This window comes from Manacus candei, unplaced genomic scaffold (genome assembly GCF_025592945.1).
Source record: "Manacus candei isolate 608988 ecotype Guabito, Panama unplaced genomic scaffold, ASM2559294v1 h1tg000054l, whole genome shotgun sequence".
Classification (NCBI taxonomy): Eukaryota; Metazoa; Chordata; class Aves; order Passeriformes; family Pipridae; genus Manacus; species Manacus candei.
The window spans coordinates 587,518-600,490 of record NW_026138102.1 but is presented as its reverse complement, the minus strand read 5'-3'; the positions used below and the strand labels follow the sequence as shown (position 1 = coordinate 600,490).

Below are 12,973 nucleotides of genomic sequence, written 5' to 3'. Positions count from 1 at the left end.
CTGAATTCTTCTTTCCTGGTGTGGGATGGGCCATGTTGATGGCACTGTATTACAAAACTATGAAAGTAATACCCTAATGAAGACAGCAAAATAATAAAATGCTTCAGTTGGGTTACATGTTGGTAAATTCCCTCTAAAAATTCTGCCAGAGATGGAATTTGTGTGGTTTGGCTGTAATCAAAATTAATATTGGCTATTGAAATACAGAGGGACTTGCAAATATTCTTAAATGTGTGTAATATCTACTCTTTCTCAGTATATGTTCAGCTGATAATGTGGAACATTATCTGCTGGAGCTGAGCTGACTTTTCTTAATTTTTTGAAAAATGTATTTATTTTTGAAGTATTTGAGATAATCTTGCTGCTGTATTTATTGCCTTGCTTCATTGTAGGAGAAACTGCTGGTATGTAGGAAAAGGTTTGTTTGAAATGACAAGGGTTTATAAATGCCTATAATTTCTTCAGCAACTGACCTAATAGTAATTTTGGTGGAATAGTCATATCAATAGTAATTCCAGGCCTTCCTAGGCAGACCATAATGTCTTATTAGAACTGTAAAATATTTTTTTGTTGATATGTGTCATGGGAGATCAATTAAATAAGCACAGTTTAGCAGGAGCTGCAATGAAGTTTGCTGTGATTTGGGAATAATTCTATTTGTATATTTTTTCATTGTTTATGTATCTATAATTATTTATAGATTATATACAGATTATTTATAAATTAATAAATGTATTTGTGCCATATATTAAATATATATGTGTCATATATATTACTAATATATTGAATTATTATAATACTGAGTAAAACAGTCTTGCTGGAAAAAATCTATAAAGTACGAAAATTGAGGGAAGGAAATGGCAAATTTATAAATAAAATAATGAAAGACTTCTAGTATGGATAAACTAGGACAAATATCAGTTATTTTCACAAGAACAGAAAGTTTGGAAGCTGCAGGCCAGTGTGCCACGTGTTAGAGGTTTTTCTCTTGCTGAGCACTTCCTAATGTAGTGAAATAACTGTGCAATACTGTTATGCTCAAAACCTTGTTTATGGGCAAAGAGGAGTCCATAAGACTTTACTCTTTGTAATAAGTAATAAGAATTTACTGTTTGTAAATCCCATGTGTTACCAATCCCATCCAGGAATCATTATTAGTGCAGATGCAATTATTACAGGAGAAAGAAAAAGGGAGAAAAATATTCTATCCAGAAGAAGAATCACTGATAAATAGATGTCCATTTATACAGCAATTGAAAGCGCCATTTGTTTTGCTTTTTTGGATGCAATTCCCTGATACTTTTGTCTAAGCATGAGGGGAGAAATTCCTTCTTCCCTGTCCCTCCACAGGCCCGGATTCCAGAGTGCTGCAGTGATAACGATCCCTGACAGTACATTTGAAATGATCAAAAGATCCCTGTTTCGAGTCCTTGTCGTGGATGTGCTCTGAAAGACTGAAATCTGCTCCTGTTTGTGGAGGCTGCTCATCTTGTGGGAAGGGAGGAGAGGGTGGAAGGGAAGGATAGCAGGAATACCTGCCCGAGGAAGTTACTGAACCTGGGTTTACCAACAGATTTATTGGTCATTAATCTCAGGAGCTTTTGTCCTTTTGTCCTTCTGACCACTTTGCATTGGCACAAAAAATCCAGTCAGAAACCTCTACCCATCTGTCTTGTTTTGCAACCTCCATCCCTCCTTCCTGCTTAAAGAGTTCATTTCTAGTCACTGTTTCACCTTTCCCACAGGGAATTTCTCCCATGAGGTCCATGCCCTGCACTGTCCACTGAAACTGCTCATTGTAATGACCTGCTCTTCTTTTTTTTTTCTTTTTTCCTCTTTTCCCTTTCTTACAGTTTCTGCAGCAATTTTAACCAGCTTTCACAGTTAGGAATACATATTTTATACTGTTTGAAATCTGACTTGTCTTATGCATAAATTATTAACTTTTGTTTTAAAAAATGACCCTGACTTAAATGAGAATGGAAAATTATATCTAATCTTCAGAGTTTCAGAGCTGTAGTTTCTGAGTCTTCAAAGAATAGTTAACAGAGTAACTTGAATGGCCTTTTAACATTTTCCTCACAGTATTTTGTTTGTCTGTGTGTCACATTTTGTAGGTCTGCTCATACTATTCAACCTTCTTCAGGGGATGAAATCTCCACTAATGTGTCTGTCCAGCTTTACAATGGAGAGACCCAGCAGCTCATCATTAAATTAGAAAATATTGGAACAGAACCACTGGAGAAATTGGAGGTCACAGCGAAAACAGTCAACACCAAGGGTGTGTATGCTGATATATATTTAGAAGTAATAGTGATCACTTCTCTAATAAAAGGGGAACTAGTTGTTTTGTACTTCCAGCTCAGTTTAGACTAAATATCATAGTCCTTGTTACAGAACTGATATAATTCAGTTCAATTTTACCATAGAAATGAAAGAGAATGTAAGAAAATATAGAAAGAAAATGAAAGAAATTCTAGAACCGTCTGTGTGCCAAAAGGTCACCTGCTTTTTGGAAATCTGTATTTCTTTTTAGTGTTACTTGGGGAGAAATTCCTCAGGCAATAGCTAATGAAGAGGAAGAATATTGTGTCTAAATTATTTTCTCCTTATGTCTAAATATGCTGATTAGTTCATTAAATAAATTACCATTAGCAGTAATGTTGTCCTACTTGAGGGAGTGGAAGTAAATAAGCATATTTCTATCTTACTCAGTGAGCAATAAGAAAATGGGATAGAAGACTTCAAAAGGCAAGGCAATAAATAAAACAAGCTATTGTGAATTAAAAGAATAATTGAAGCTGTGGAAGAAATACAGCACATTCCCTGTGTACACTTAATTCTTTTTAAATACTCTTTCCTTGGTAGTATTAAAAAGTAGTCTGATAGGTGAATCCTGCTTTTGTTTTGTGATGTATTTTATTTCTTTTGGTTTGTCCTCTGAGACATTGTTATGAGAATGATATTAACAGAAGAACTACAGGTGACAAGCAACATAATCTTTACTGACAGTAGAAATACCTTATTTTATTGCAGGTTTTATTCTGTCAGTGCCAGAGCATTAAAATGCAGTGTGATATCTTGTGATTTTTGTTCATTTCAGTATTCAAGCTCATGACTTTTTCTATAACAGAGTATCCTCTTCTCTGCAACCTGAGAGAATAGGAGTTGCCAATCATCTCAAAATAGATTTTCGGTCTGAGACTTGTTACCAGGAATAATTTTACAAGTTGAAACGTACGATGACTTACTGTTCTTATTTCAGTAATTTCAACATACTCCTCCTGTGCTGGGTGCTGGATGTATGGGATGGAAGGACCAAAGAGAGCACTCAAATGGGGAATGTCATGTAATGAAATGTATTAAATGTTGGAATATATGGGCACATGAGTCACATGTTATTCAGACTCTTTGTACGGAATGTTACACAGTTAATTGGTTCAGAATGTTGAAAAAGAGACTCGTGTCAACTTTAAAATCATCTCTCCATTACAACTTTTGTTAAAAACAATGGGGAAAAAGGAGAAGAGTTGATAGACTCAGCTATGAGCTTAGTAAAACTTCTAATTGTACTGGATCTTGTATTGTTTTTCTCTATATGAAATGTTTCTTTATCGGAAAAAGGAAAATTTCTGATTAATAAGCTATAAGCATGCATCCTCAAATACATAACACTTGAATCACTGTCTCAGAAAAAGAGAAATGAGAGTGAGTTTTGAGATGCACTGAGTGATACTTGTTCAGAGAGTGTGAGAACTCTGCCATCAGAATCACAGAATCATAAATGTCCATATGGGCAGGGAACGCTGGAAATCATCTTAACCTTCTTTTGAAAGCAGAACTTGGGATTAGCTGACCCAAGGTGCTGTCAGGCAGAATATTCAGTTTTTTGCACTGTCTCACAGAAGTGAAATGCACCCCTGTATTTGGAACTGTCTGCTCGAGGTGAGCCATGTTAATGGAGGAAAATACAGCCTGAAATAACTGTAACTTTTTACATGACTGTGTTGTGGGTACAGCATGAAGTGCTGGAAAAGGCTGTCCATGGAAAAGAACTGATGGTCCACATTAAGCATGTAATAATTATGTTATTTCAAATGTGATTGCATGTAGGTGTTGCAGAGGATCATAGAATCAATCATGGTTTTGGGTGGGAAGGGACCTTAAAGATCCAACCCCTCTGCCATGGGCGGGGACACCTTCCACTAGACCAGGTTGCTCCAAGCCCCATCCAGCCTGACTTCAAACACTTCCAGGGATGGGGCAGCCACAGCTCCTCCAGGCAACCTATGCCAGGGCCTCACAACCCTCACCTGTAAAGAATTTCTTCCCAGTATCCAATCTAAACCTGCTCCCTGTCAGTTTGAAGCCTTTGTCCTGTCACTTCCCCTTTGTCCTGTCACTCCATGCCCTCAAAGTTCCTCTCCAGCTCTCTTGTATCCCCTTGGATACTGGAAGGGGCTCTAAGATCTACCCAGAGCCTTCTCTCCTCCAGCCTGAGCAGCCCCAGCTCTCCCAGCCTGTCTCCAGAGCAGAGGGGCTCCAGTGGCCTCCTCTGGACTCGTTCCAACAGGTCAGTGTCATTCATGTGTTGGGGATGGACCTTTGCCTTTTTTCATGGGCTCTGTTCCATTTTAGTTATGATCATAAATTGGTACAAAACATTGTACAGTGACATGGGATTCTGGTGATGAACAGGGAACAAAAGATTTGTAGCATCAGCAGCTGCTTTTGGTCAGTGAATGCTACATGCATGGAACTAATGGGGGTACAACATTAAACCATCTCTGATAGCAACACAAACTCCATACATGAAGTTGGGAGCATATGCAGACACTTATGGACTGTCTGTAGTACGTTAAGAAGTTTTCTCTTGGATGTTCTTTACTAGTCCTCAGCTGAAATGTGCCTGTGATTTAAGCTGCTCAAGATCTTGAGAGCTGTTAGACCCTTTTATCTACTTGACCATGGCTTGCCTGCCACCTTGGGAGCCCATGAGAAGTTGTCTGATTTCAGCCAAATAAAAAGAGCTTTCAGTCTTCCCTTGTTTCACCTGATTTGCTTTGGTTCTTTCAGTCTTGGCAGTTCCTCGTAAATCTCTGGCAGCTGCTGCAGGCCTCCCTGCCTGCCTTACATTTCCCTACCTTCTTTCTGGGGCCACAACTTTTAGCACAAAGATGAATGCTGCAAAATAGCAAATATTGTGTTTTTTTGTTTTTGGAATTACTGGATGGGATTAGTGACCTGACCTCCCTCATTTAGCTGTTACAGTCAGTCACTTTTCTGGAGGAAGCTGACTTTTCTGGCATTGTTTTCAGTGGTGTTTTGCTAATGACAACCTCTAGAGATCAGACTTTCACACTTGATTTCCCTTACTTCCTCTCTTCTGTTACTTTCAGATTCAGTTCTCTGGGTTTTCCCTTCTGGCCCTCAGATAAATGAGCAGAACTTGCAGCTCACCCTGTACAGTTCAGAGAGGACATCACAGGGGTTTTGAGTCCTTTAGCAGCTGTGTGTTATTGGAGCAGGTCCTGAGGCACATCAGCAAAAGGGACTTGTCATGCTGCCACAATGGACATGTCTGTCATGGCTCTTAGTGTCTCATTGCACCACTCAGTCTGCCAGGCTGTGGTGTCTGTGGGTTGGACATCACACATACACACTGTCAAGGTGAACTCTGTGTTACCTCGTATCGTCCCTCACCAGTTCAGTCCTTTTTTTTGTAAGATGACATGCAAAGCTGGATGCCTTTCCCACCCTTTGGCTCCAGTCAACTCTTGTCAGAGGCTTGTTATGTCTCAATTAGGGAGTGCAGTTCAAAGGCTTTGAGAACCCAACTATTTGATCCATTCAGGGGCAAATGTAACACTGATGTTTTCATCTTGAGGCCCTGAGAAGAGCACACCAGGCATTCTTAGCTTTAGACTAGCTACACATGCTGAATGAGCCTGAATCAGGAAGGAAAACCTCACTGCCCTGTCTTAGAAGTGACTGACCTCTGGAATTTAAATAGAGAAATAAGTTCACCTGTATTCTTCCTGTGGTCTTTGAACACATCTACCCGCAGCCTCAGCTGTTCTGCTGTGCCAGACCATAAATGAAAAGTCTGCTCTGAGGTCCAGGCAACCCATTTGAAGACTGTGAATATCCTGGAATAGATCTATTTACCTTTTTTTTGCTAAAGAAAATAAACTCAAATTGGAGTGGGGTTGTGTTCCATGGAGAGTGGTGAATGCAGGCAAGGCTTTTGTCCAGTCAGTCCAAACATCCTTAGGAAGGCAGGACAAGGAGTGTGGGTAATCCAGCCCCATCCAGCTGCCCTGCTTTCACTGTCTGGGTTTCCCAGCTCAAGTCTTTTCCTCTCTGCCCCCAGCAACTGACTGAGATGAGGATCTTGCATGATTCTTACTAACTCTTTTTTCCACTCATTAGAGCAAATGGTTCATGAATTTAGAGCATTTTTTCCCTCCTGTTAGGGATAGTTGCTAATTTTCAAGAGGAAACTGTGCTGGATACATTTACATTGTGAAGAATGTAACAAGTCCTGCAGGTTCATTGCTGTCTGCCAGGTCTTGGGGAAGTTAAGATGTATAAATGCCAGTGCCTGTGCATTCAGAACTGATAGTTACTTTGGGGTGCAAAAAGCCAGATTTACCAGGGGACTTAAGATTGAAAAGAATTGAGGAATTGAGGTTCTTGGGATTTCAAAAGACCTTTCTATTGAGTTTCTCTATGCAAAATGTCAGCGTGTTTTTTTTTTTTTTGGCAGACTTTAAAATCTATTAAGAGTTAGATTGGCTTAGAGTAGGCTAAAATTGGGTTGTGGGTAAGCTGTTATATGGTATTTGTTACAATTTTAGTGATTTAGTATCCAGTAAAATGATGAAATAAGCTCTTGACTAACAATTGCTTGTATCATCAGGTGTTTGCTAAACACAACTTTGAGACTCGAGAAAGAACTGAATGCAGGCTTGCCTCAAATTAGTCTCCCACTGAACTGAAAGGCCTGAAGCCAAAGTATAATTTACTGTAATAATGATTCCTGAACAAGGTGAACATTATTAAACTGTAAACTAGTGTCAGATAAACCTAAACAAGATCATTCTCTGCAGCTTAACTTTTGGCTCAGGCATTTAGATCTTCTGTTGTAATTACAGGTGTTAATTAGAGAGTATCTGCAAGGGCTATTCTCACTTCAAAAGTCTTTTTACTTGTAGTATCTTCAAATAAATCTAGTTAATGAAAACACATTTTGGAAACAGTTTGGTGCTCAAGTGCTTGGGATATGTCCTTCATTTTTCATGCTGGGGGAAAACATTCCTTCAGTATATTGGTTTTCTACTTGTCAGGAAAAGGGTGTAGAGATTATTGTACTTACTAAGCCCCCTTTTTTTCTTGAAAATAGAAGAAAATCAGAACAATGATATCGTTACAACTAAATCATTAGATGAGATGGAGGTGACTTTAGGGACACAATTATTAGGATTTTTTATTTTTACCTCATCTTTGTCCTTATAAAGAAGTCTGTACTATTGATTTGATGTGAAAAGGCACAAGACAACACTTGATGGTCTGTGAGAAAAATATATTTCAGGCAAGGCTGTTGTTGTTTAGGTAGTTAATGAAAAAATATTCTCTTTTTTTTTCCTCCTTCCCTAGAAGGGGGACAGTTGTTTCTGAGCAAATCAACATAATTTGGAATTCTGATTTCTTTTTTTGAGAGATTCTTTGTTCTAGGTTGTAGTTGTTTGGGCAGTCTGCCCACCCTGTTTTCTCAGACATGGATCTTAAGTGATGGTTTTGGAAAGGTTCTGAGATGCCTCAGATCTATGTGCCCTTAAATCCAGTAGCCTGGGATGAAGCAGAAATGAACTGTGTGACTTTCAGTGGTCCCTGTTTTGCAAAGCTGTGCTCAAATGGTGTTTAATTGAACCTTTAGAAGAATTCTCCAGTGTACATTGCAGATAGTATGCTTTGCTGCAATAAATTAATAAATATAGTTTTAGGATTCTCCCAGTCAAACCATCATGCTTATTTTATGTATTAATAGACTTCTTTTTGTAGTGTTTAGCGTTGTATGGTCTTGCAAATATTAATGAATTTATGGATGGGGTAGTTGACCCTGGCCAGAACAGAAGCCCCCACCCAGTATTGATGAACAGTAAATATTGGGGTTTTTTTCCTCATATTATGTCGGGCTTAGGAGAGAGGAGCTGATAATTACAGATGCTCCATCTGATATAGACCAGTGATAAATAATTCCTTAAACAAATATCTTTTAAAACAGATTAATCCTGTCTGGCAGCACCTTCATGTTTGGGTCTTGTGTACTTTATACTTCTCAGCTTTAAGAAAGGACTTTATAAAAAAAAATTAAAACAAATAGGCTTTTTAAACCTCTCCATTGCTCAATAAGTAACTAAATAATGATGTTACAGGTGCTTCAAAAATTTAACTGATTTAGTTTGGTGTAATATTTCGATGAAATGTTCTCTGCACTGATGTGACACTTCCTGGGTTCAAGTCTGTATGATTCAAAACTACATGAACTTTTAGCACCCCTTCAGGCTGCATTTGAAGTGTATATTTAATGGTGCCTATTGTGCAATGTTTTTATTCTGGTAGTGATCTTCACTCAAATTCATGTTTTGAGCTTTGTGATCTACGTGCTTCCACTTCAATGTCAGTACCCAGTAACTTCTCTGTCTTTCTAGTGTTACATTAATTTTTAATACTTTCATTCTGAATATTTTAAGCAGAACGTGACAACATTAATACTCTTTACAACAGTTCTAAACTGAAACTTCCTTAATGGAGGGGTTATGTTCATGAAATATTTCCTTATTTTGATGCAGAAAAGCTGTATGGGGAGTTCCTGAGTTGGAATCTAGAAGATACCCTCTCCCAGTTCCCTCTGAAACCTGGAAAGATTGCAACATTCACTGTAAACATTAAAGTGAAGCTGGACTTTTCATGCCAAGAAAACCTTCTGCAAGATCTCAGTGATGGTGAGTTTTTAATTTCTTCTTGTTTAGGATGGTGTTTTGTACTTCTGGGAAACACTTCTCTGATTGCTGTGCCTTCGGTGCTGTGTGTTTGCACATTTGTGTCTTGTAATGCAAAGACAACCCTTTGCTGAGCTGTAGGGATTGAAGAGGGAATTTTTGTGACAGCTCTGGGCATCACAGTCTGACCTGACTTTCCCACCACGAGGCCTTGCCCTGCTATCTTTTTAAATCTTTCTTGACAGAGTGTTTTTGATGTCTCTTTGTATCCTTGCCTCGTGAAGACAAAGAAAAATAATTTACAAATATTAGTGGGCTTTAAAGAGAAATAACAGTGGGTTGATTATTTAGTTATCCAGAATTTGAAGAATTCTTGGTTGTTTCTGAATGTGGTTTTGTCAGAAGTGACATGCTGAAGTGTAGGGCATAATCCCTCTAATATTTGTACTGTAGAGAAAGTCTCATATGCCTAAACTTATTTTGAATAAAAAAAAAAGCCTCAGTGTTTGCTTGTATTAGAGTTATTTGAAATTACAATTACCAGATACTTGTAATAAGGATTTCCTTTTTATGATATATGCACTACCTCACTGAAGTAATTGTTCTACTCTGTATTTTTTTCAATTGCCTGATATATTTGCACTGATTAAATTAACTTGACAAAACAAGATATTCCTATATTTAAAAAAAAAAAAATTATCATTAGTATTTGGATTTTTTCCCAGGATCCAATTGCAGGTATGTATTACCATTATAAGTGATCTTAAAAAAATAAATTTTTTCAGTATAGGAAAAATCAACATAATTACATGCAGAGCTTATTCGGGTTGAATAGGACTGATTTCTGTGAGTTATCCTGCAAATGCATTTAGACAGAAATTATATTAATTGCTAGTAATGATTAAAAGGCTTCTTTGTTTTTGAAACCTCCCTGCTGTAAAATAAAAAAAATCCTAAAAATATTTTAGGACTTAGCTGCACAAACCGCACAGTGTTGCTACACTGAGGTTTACTTTAGAACCTTTTGAAAAAGCTGATAGTGGAGGAGGAGCACACCCTGATATTGTGAAAAGAGAGGGGCCAAGGAAATGAGGCTTTGAGAAAAACCCCTTGACAGGAAATGCCCTTCCATAAAAACTTTATATATATATATATATATGTATACACACACATATATATACATACATACATATATGTATTTAATATGTCCTTCATTTGCCCAGTCTCTAAAAACCTCTGGAGCTGCACTTGCCCAGCAGTTTTTCAGAAGAAATTACATACAGACAAATGCTGGAGGAGGAGGAGATAACACTTTTCTTGTATTTACACCGAGCGGTTGTGGGATTTGGGATATGCATTTGGGCCCCTGTTGTTTGCCTGTATCCAGCTCTTACGAGACCATATATGAACAAAATCTCTGAACATTTTTACCTTATTATTTCTGCCTCCTGCTTCTCTGAAAGGCTGTGTAACTGAAGCCTGGAAGCAATTCAGCCTTTCCTCGTTCAGTGATGATAAAGGAGTAGAATCCGTCAGTGTTTTGTTAGAACTTTGGTGTCTGTGGGTGCTCTGTGCTCTGTGTGCTTTGGAAGTGTTATTACAGATGCTAAGTATATTGACAATTTAACTGCTACTTTATTTTTTATATATTGCTTTTAACATCACAAATGCTATACTTTCTATAGAGGTGGGTAGGAGCCTGATGTGAAAAACAGTAAAGAGCCAGAAAAATCAATGGCAACTATGACATGACTTTTAATCATAAGGTAGCTGTGGTACCTTTTTCTTTTGAAGACCAACCACATTTACAATGATGATCAAAATACTTTTGTCTCTTAAAAGTAATACCCTTAGCAGGGCATCTGTTACTTTCATCTCTTTTCATTTGCTGCTGAAATTGTTTCCTTTTACACTGTTTGTAATCAGGACATAGTACAGAAGGGATAGATTACTGATGCTTCTGATGATACACTTATCCAATTGGAAAGTAAACTAAGTTATCAATCAAAATTGCTGATCTAATTCGAGTGTGTTGATGCTATACTGTCTCATAAAGAAAAATGTTGGATGTTTTTCTAGATTAAAGGAAGCAAAACCACATGAGTGGCTGTGCAGGATCAGATCAATGGCCATCCAGTCCAATATCCTGGCTGTGATACTGGCTGACAGCAGATGCCTGTGGGAGAATACAGGGAAAGCTGTGCACGTACACACTGCTTTCCTTTACATTGTGCACATACACACTGCTTTCTTTTAAATTGTGCATATAGACACTGCTTTCCTTTAAATTGTGCACATGGACACTGCTTTCCTTTACACTGTGCACATAGACACTGCTTTCCTTTACACTGTGCACATAGACACTGCTTTCCTTTAAATTGTGCACATAGACACTGCTTTCCTTGAAATTGTGCACATGGACACTGCTTTCCTTTACATTGTGCACATGGACACTGCTTTCCTTTACATTGTGCACATGGACACTGCTTTCCTTGAAATTGTGCACATGGACACTGCTTTCCTTGAAATTGTGCACATGGACACTGCTTTCCTTTACATTGTGCACATGGACACTGCTTTCCTTTACATTGTGCACATGGACACTGCTTTGCTTTAGGCTTTTGGACTCCAACTGTTGATAGCTCAGGAGCTTCCAGAGCCGAATATGGTTTCTCTGGTTTTAGGCACTGTTAGTCATCCTTAGTGGGTTTCTCTTTCCTGAAATTCTTCATTCTTCCCATCAGCACTGTACAACGTGCTGTGGCAAGAGGAATCATAGCTAAATTAACTTTTTAGCAGCTTTGCACTCACTGGTGTCCTTGTATCCCCAGGTTTTTGTACTGCATGAAAGAGGTAACAGTGCATATTCTAAACACTGTACCTGCAGTCATGATTTTATACATTTCCTGAGGTTATTGTCACAGCAGGCTGGAGATTCCTAATGGCTTAGTTGTCACTTTTATGGAAACTATTCCACACATCAGCCTTTTGAGCTCTCTCAGCTCTGTATGCTTGAGGAAGGCTGTACACACTGTTTGAAAGGTGATCTATGTATTTCTGTAGTGACCTAATGATGCTCTTTGTTTTGCTTTATATTACTTTCCTTATAATCACGCAGTAATGCACAGTTTGTCATTTACTTTTTTGACTGGTGCTGAACATGGAGTTGAGAGATTCATGAATCTGTGAATCATAGCTCCAAGATCTTGCTCCTGAACAGTAATGATATGCTGAGAGCCTCTTATTGCACGTGTGAGTTCAGGATTGTTTTTCCCCATTTATTTATGCTGAATTTCATTTGACATTTTATTGCCCAGTCATTAAGTTTTGTAAGATGCTAGCAGTCATGTCTGGGTTGGATAGGTTTCCATGCTGGGAATTGGGTTTGTGCTAATACAGCCCAGTAACATGCCATATATACTACAGAAGAATGTACTTCCCATTAAAGCCATCCTTTAGGGTTCATGTCACAGCCTGAGTTGCCTTGGCTTATTGTTTTTGGAATTAATGACTTTGTGAGCACTTGGAAGAGATGGGCAGGTGTTCTAGAGACACTTCGTTAATTAGGATTAAGAAGATCAGGTTCTTCACTACAAGAAAGACATTGAAGTGCTGGAGTGTGTCCAGAGAAAGGCAGTGGAGCTGGGGAAGGCTCTGGAGCACAAGTCTGTTGAGGAGCTGCTGAGGGAGCTGGGCATGTTTAGCCTGGAGAAGAGGAGGCTCAGGGGAGACCTTATGGCTCCCTAAAACTACCTGAAAGGAGGTTGTAATGAGCCAGGGTCATTCATGAGAGGAAACGGGCTGAAGTTGTACCAGGGGAGGTTTAGATTGGATATTGGGAGACATTTCTTCACTGAAAGGGTTGAAAAGCATTGGAAGAGGCTGCCAAGGATGGTGGTGGAATCACCATCTCTGAAAGTGTTCAAAAAAGCCATGTTAATACGGGGACATGGTTTAGTGGTGAACAT

At 38.5% G+C, this 12,973-nt stretch overlaps 1 protein-coding gene across 18 annotated transcripts in view; it reads left to right on the top strand.

The window, feature by feature from the left end:
• The window catches only part of TRAPPC9 (trafficking protein particle complex subunit 9), a 456,853-nt gene that overhangs the window by 63,928 nt on the left and 379,952 nt on the right, over window positions 1-12,973 (top strand). For all 18 annotated transcript variants that reach the window (XM_051802026.1, XM_051802030.1, XM_051802025.1 and 15 more), the window contains 2 exons: window positions 2,118-2,281; window positions 8,856-9,008. In XM_051802026.1, the coding sequence (XP_051657986.1) occupies window positions 2,118-2,281; window positions 8,856-9,008 (317 nt within the window). The remainder of the gene's footprint in view (window positions 1-2,117; window positions 2,282-8,855; window positions 9,009-12,973) is intronic.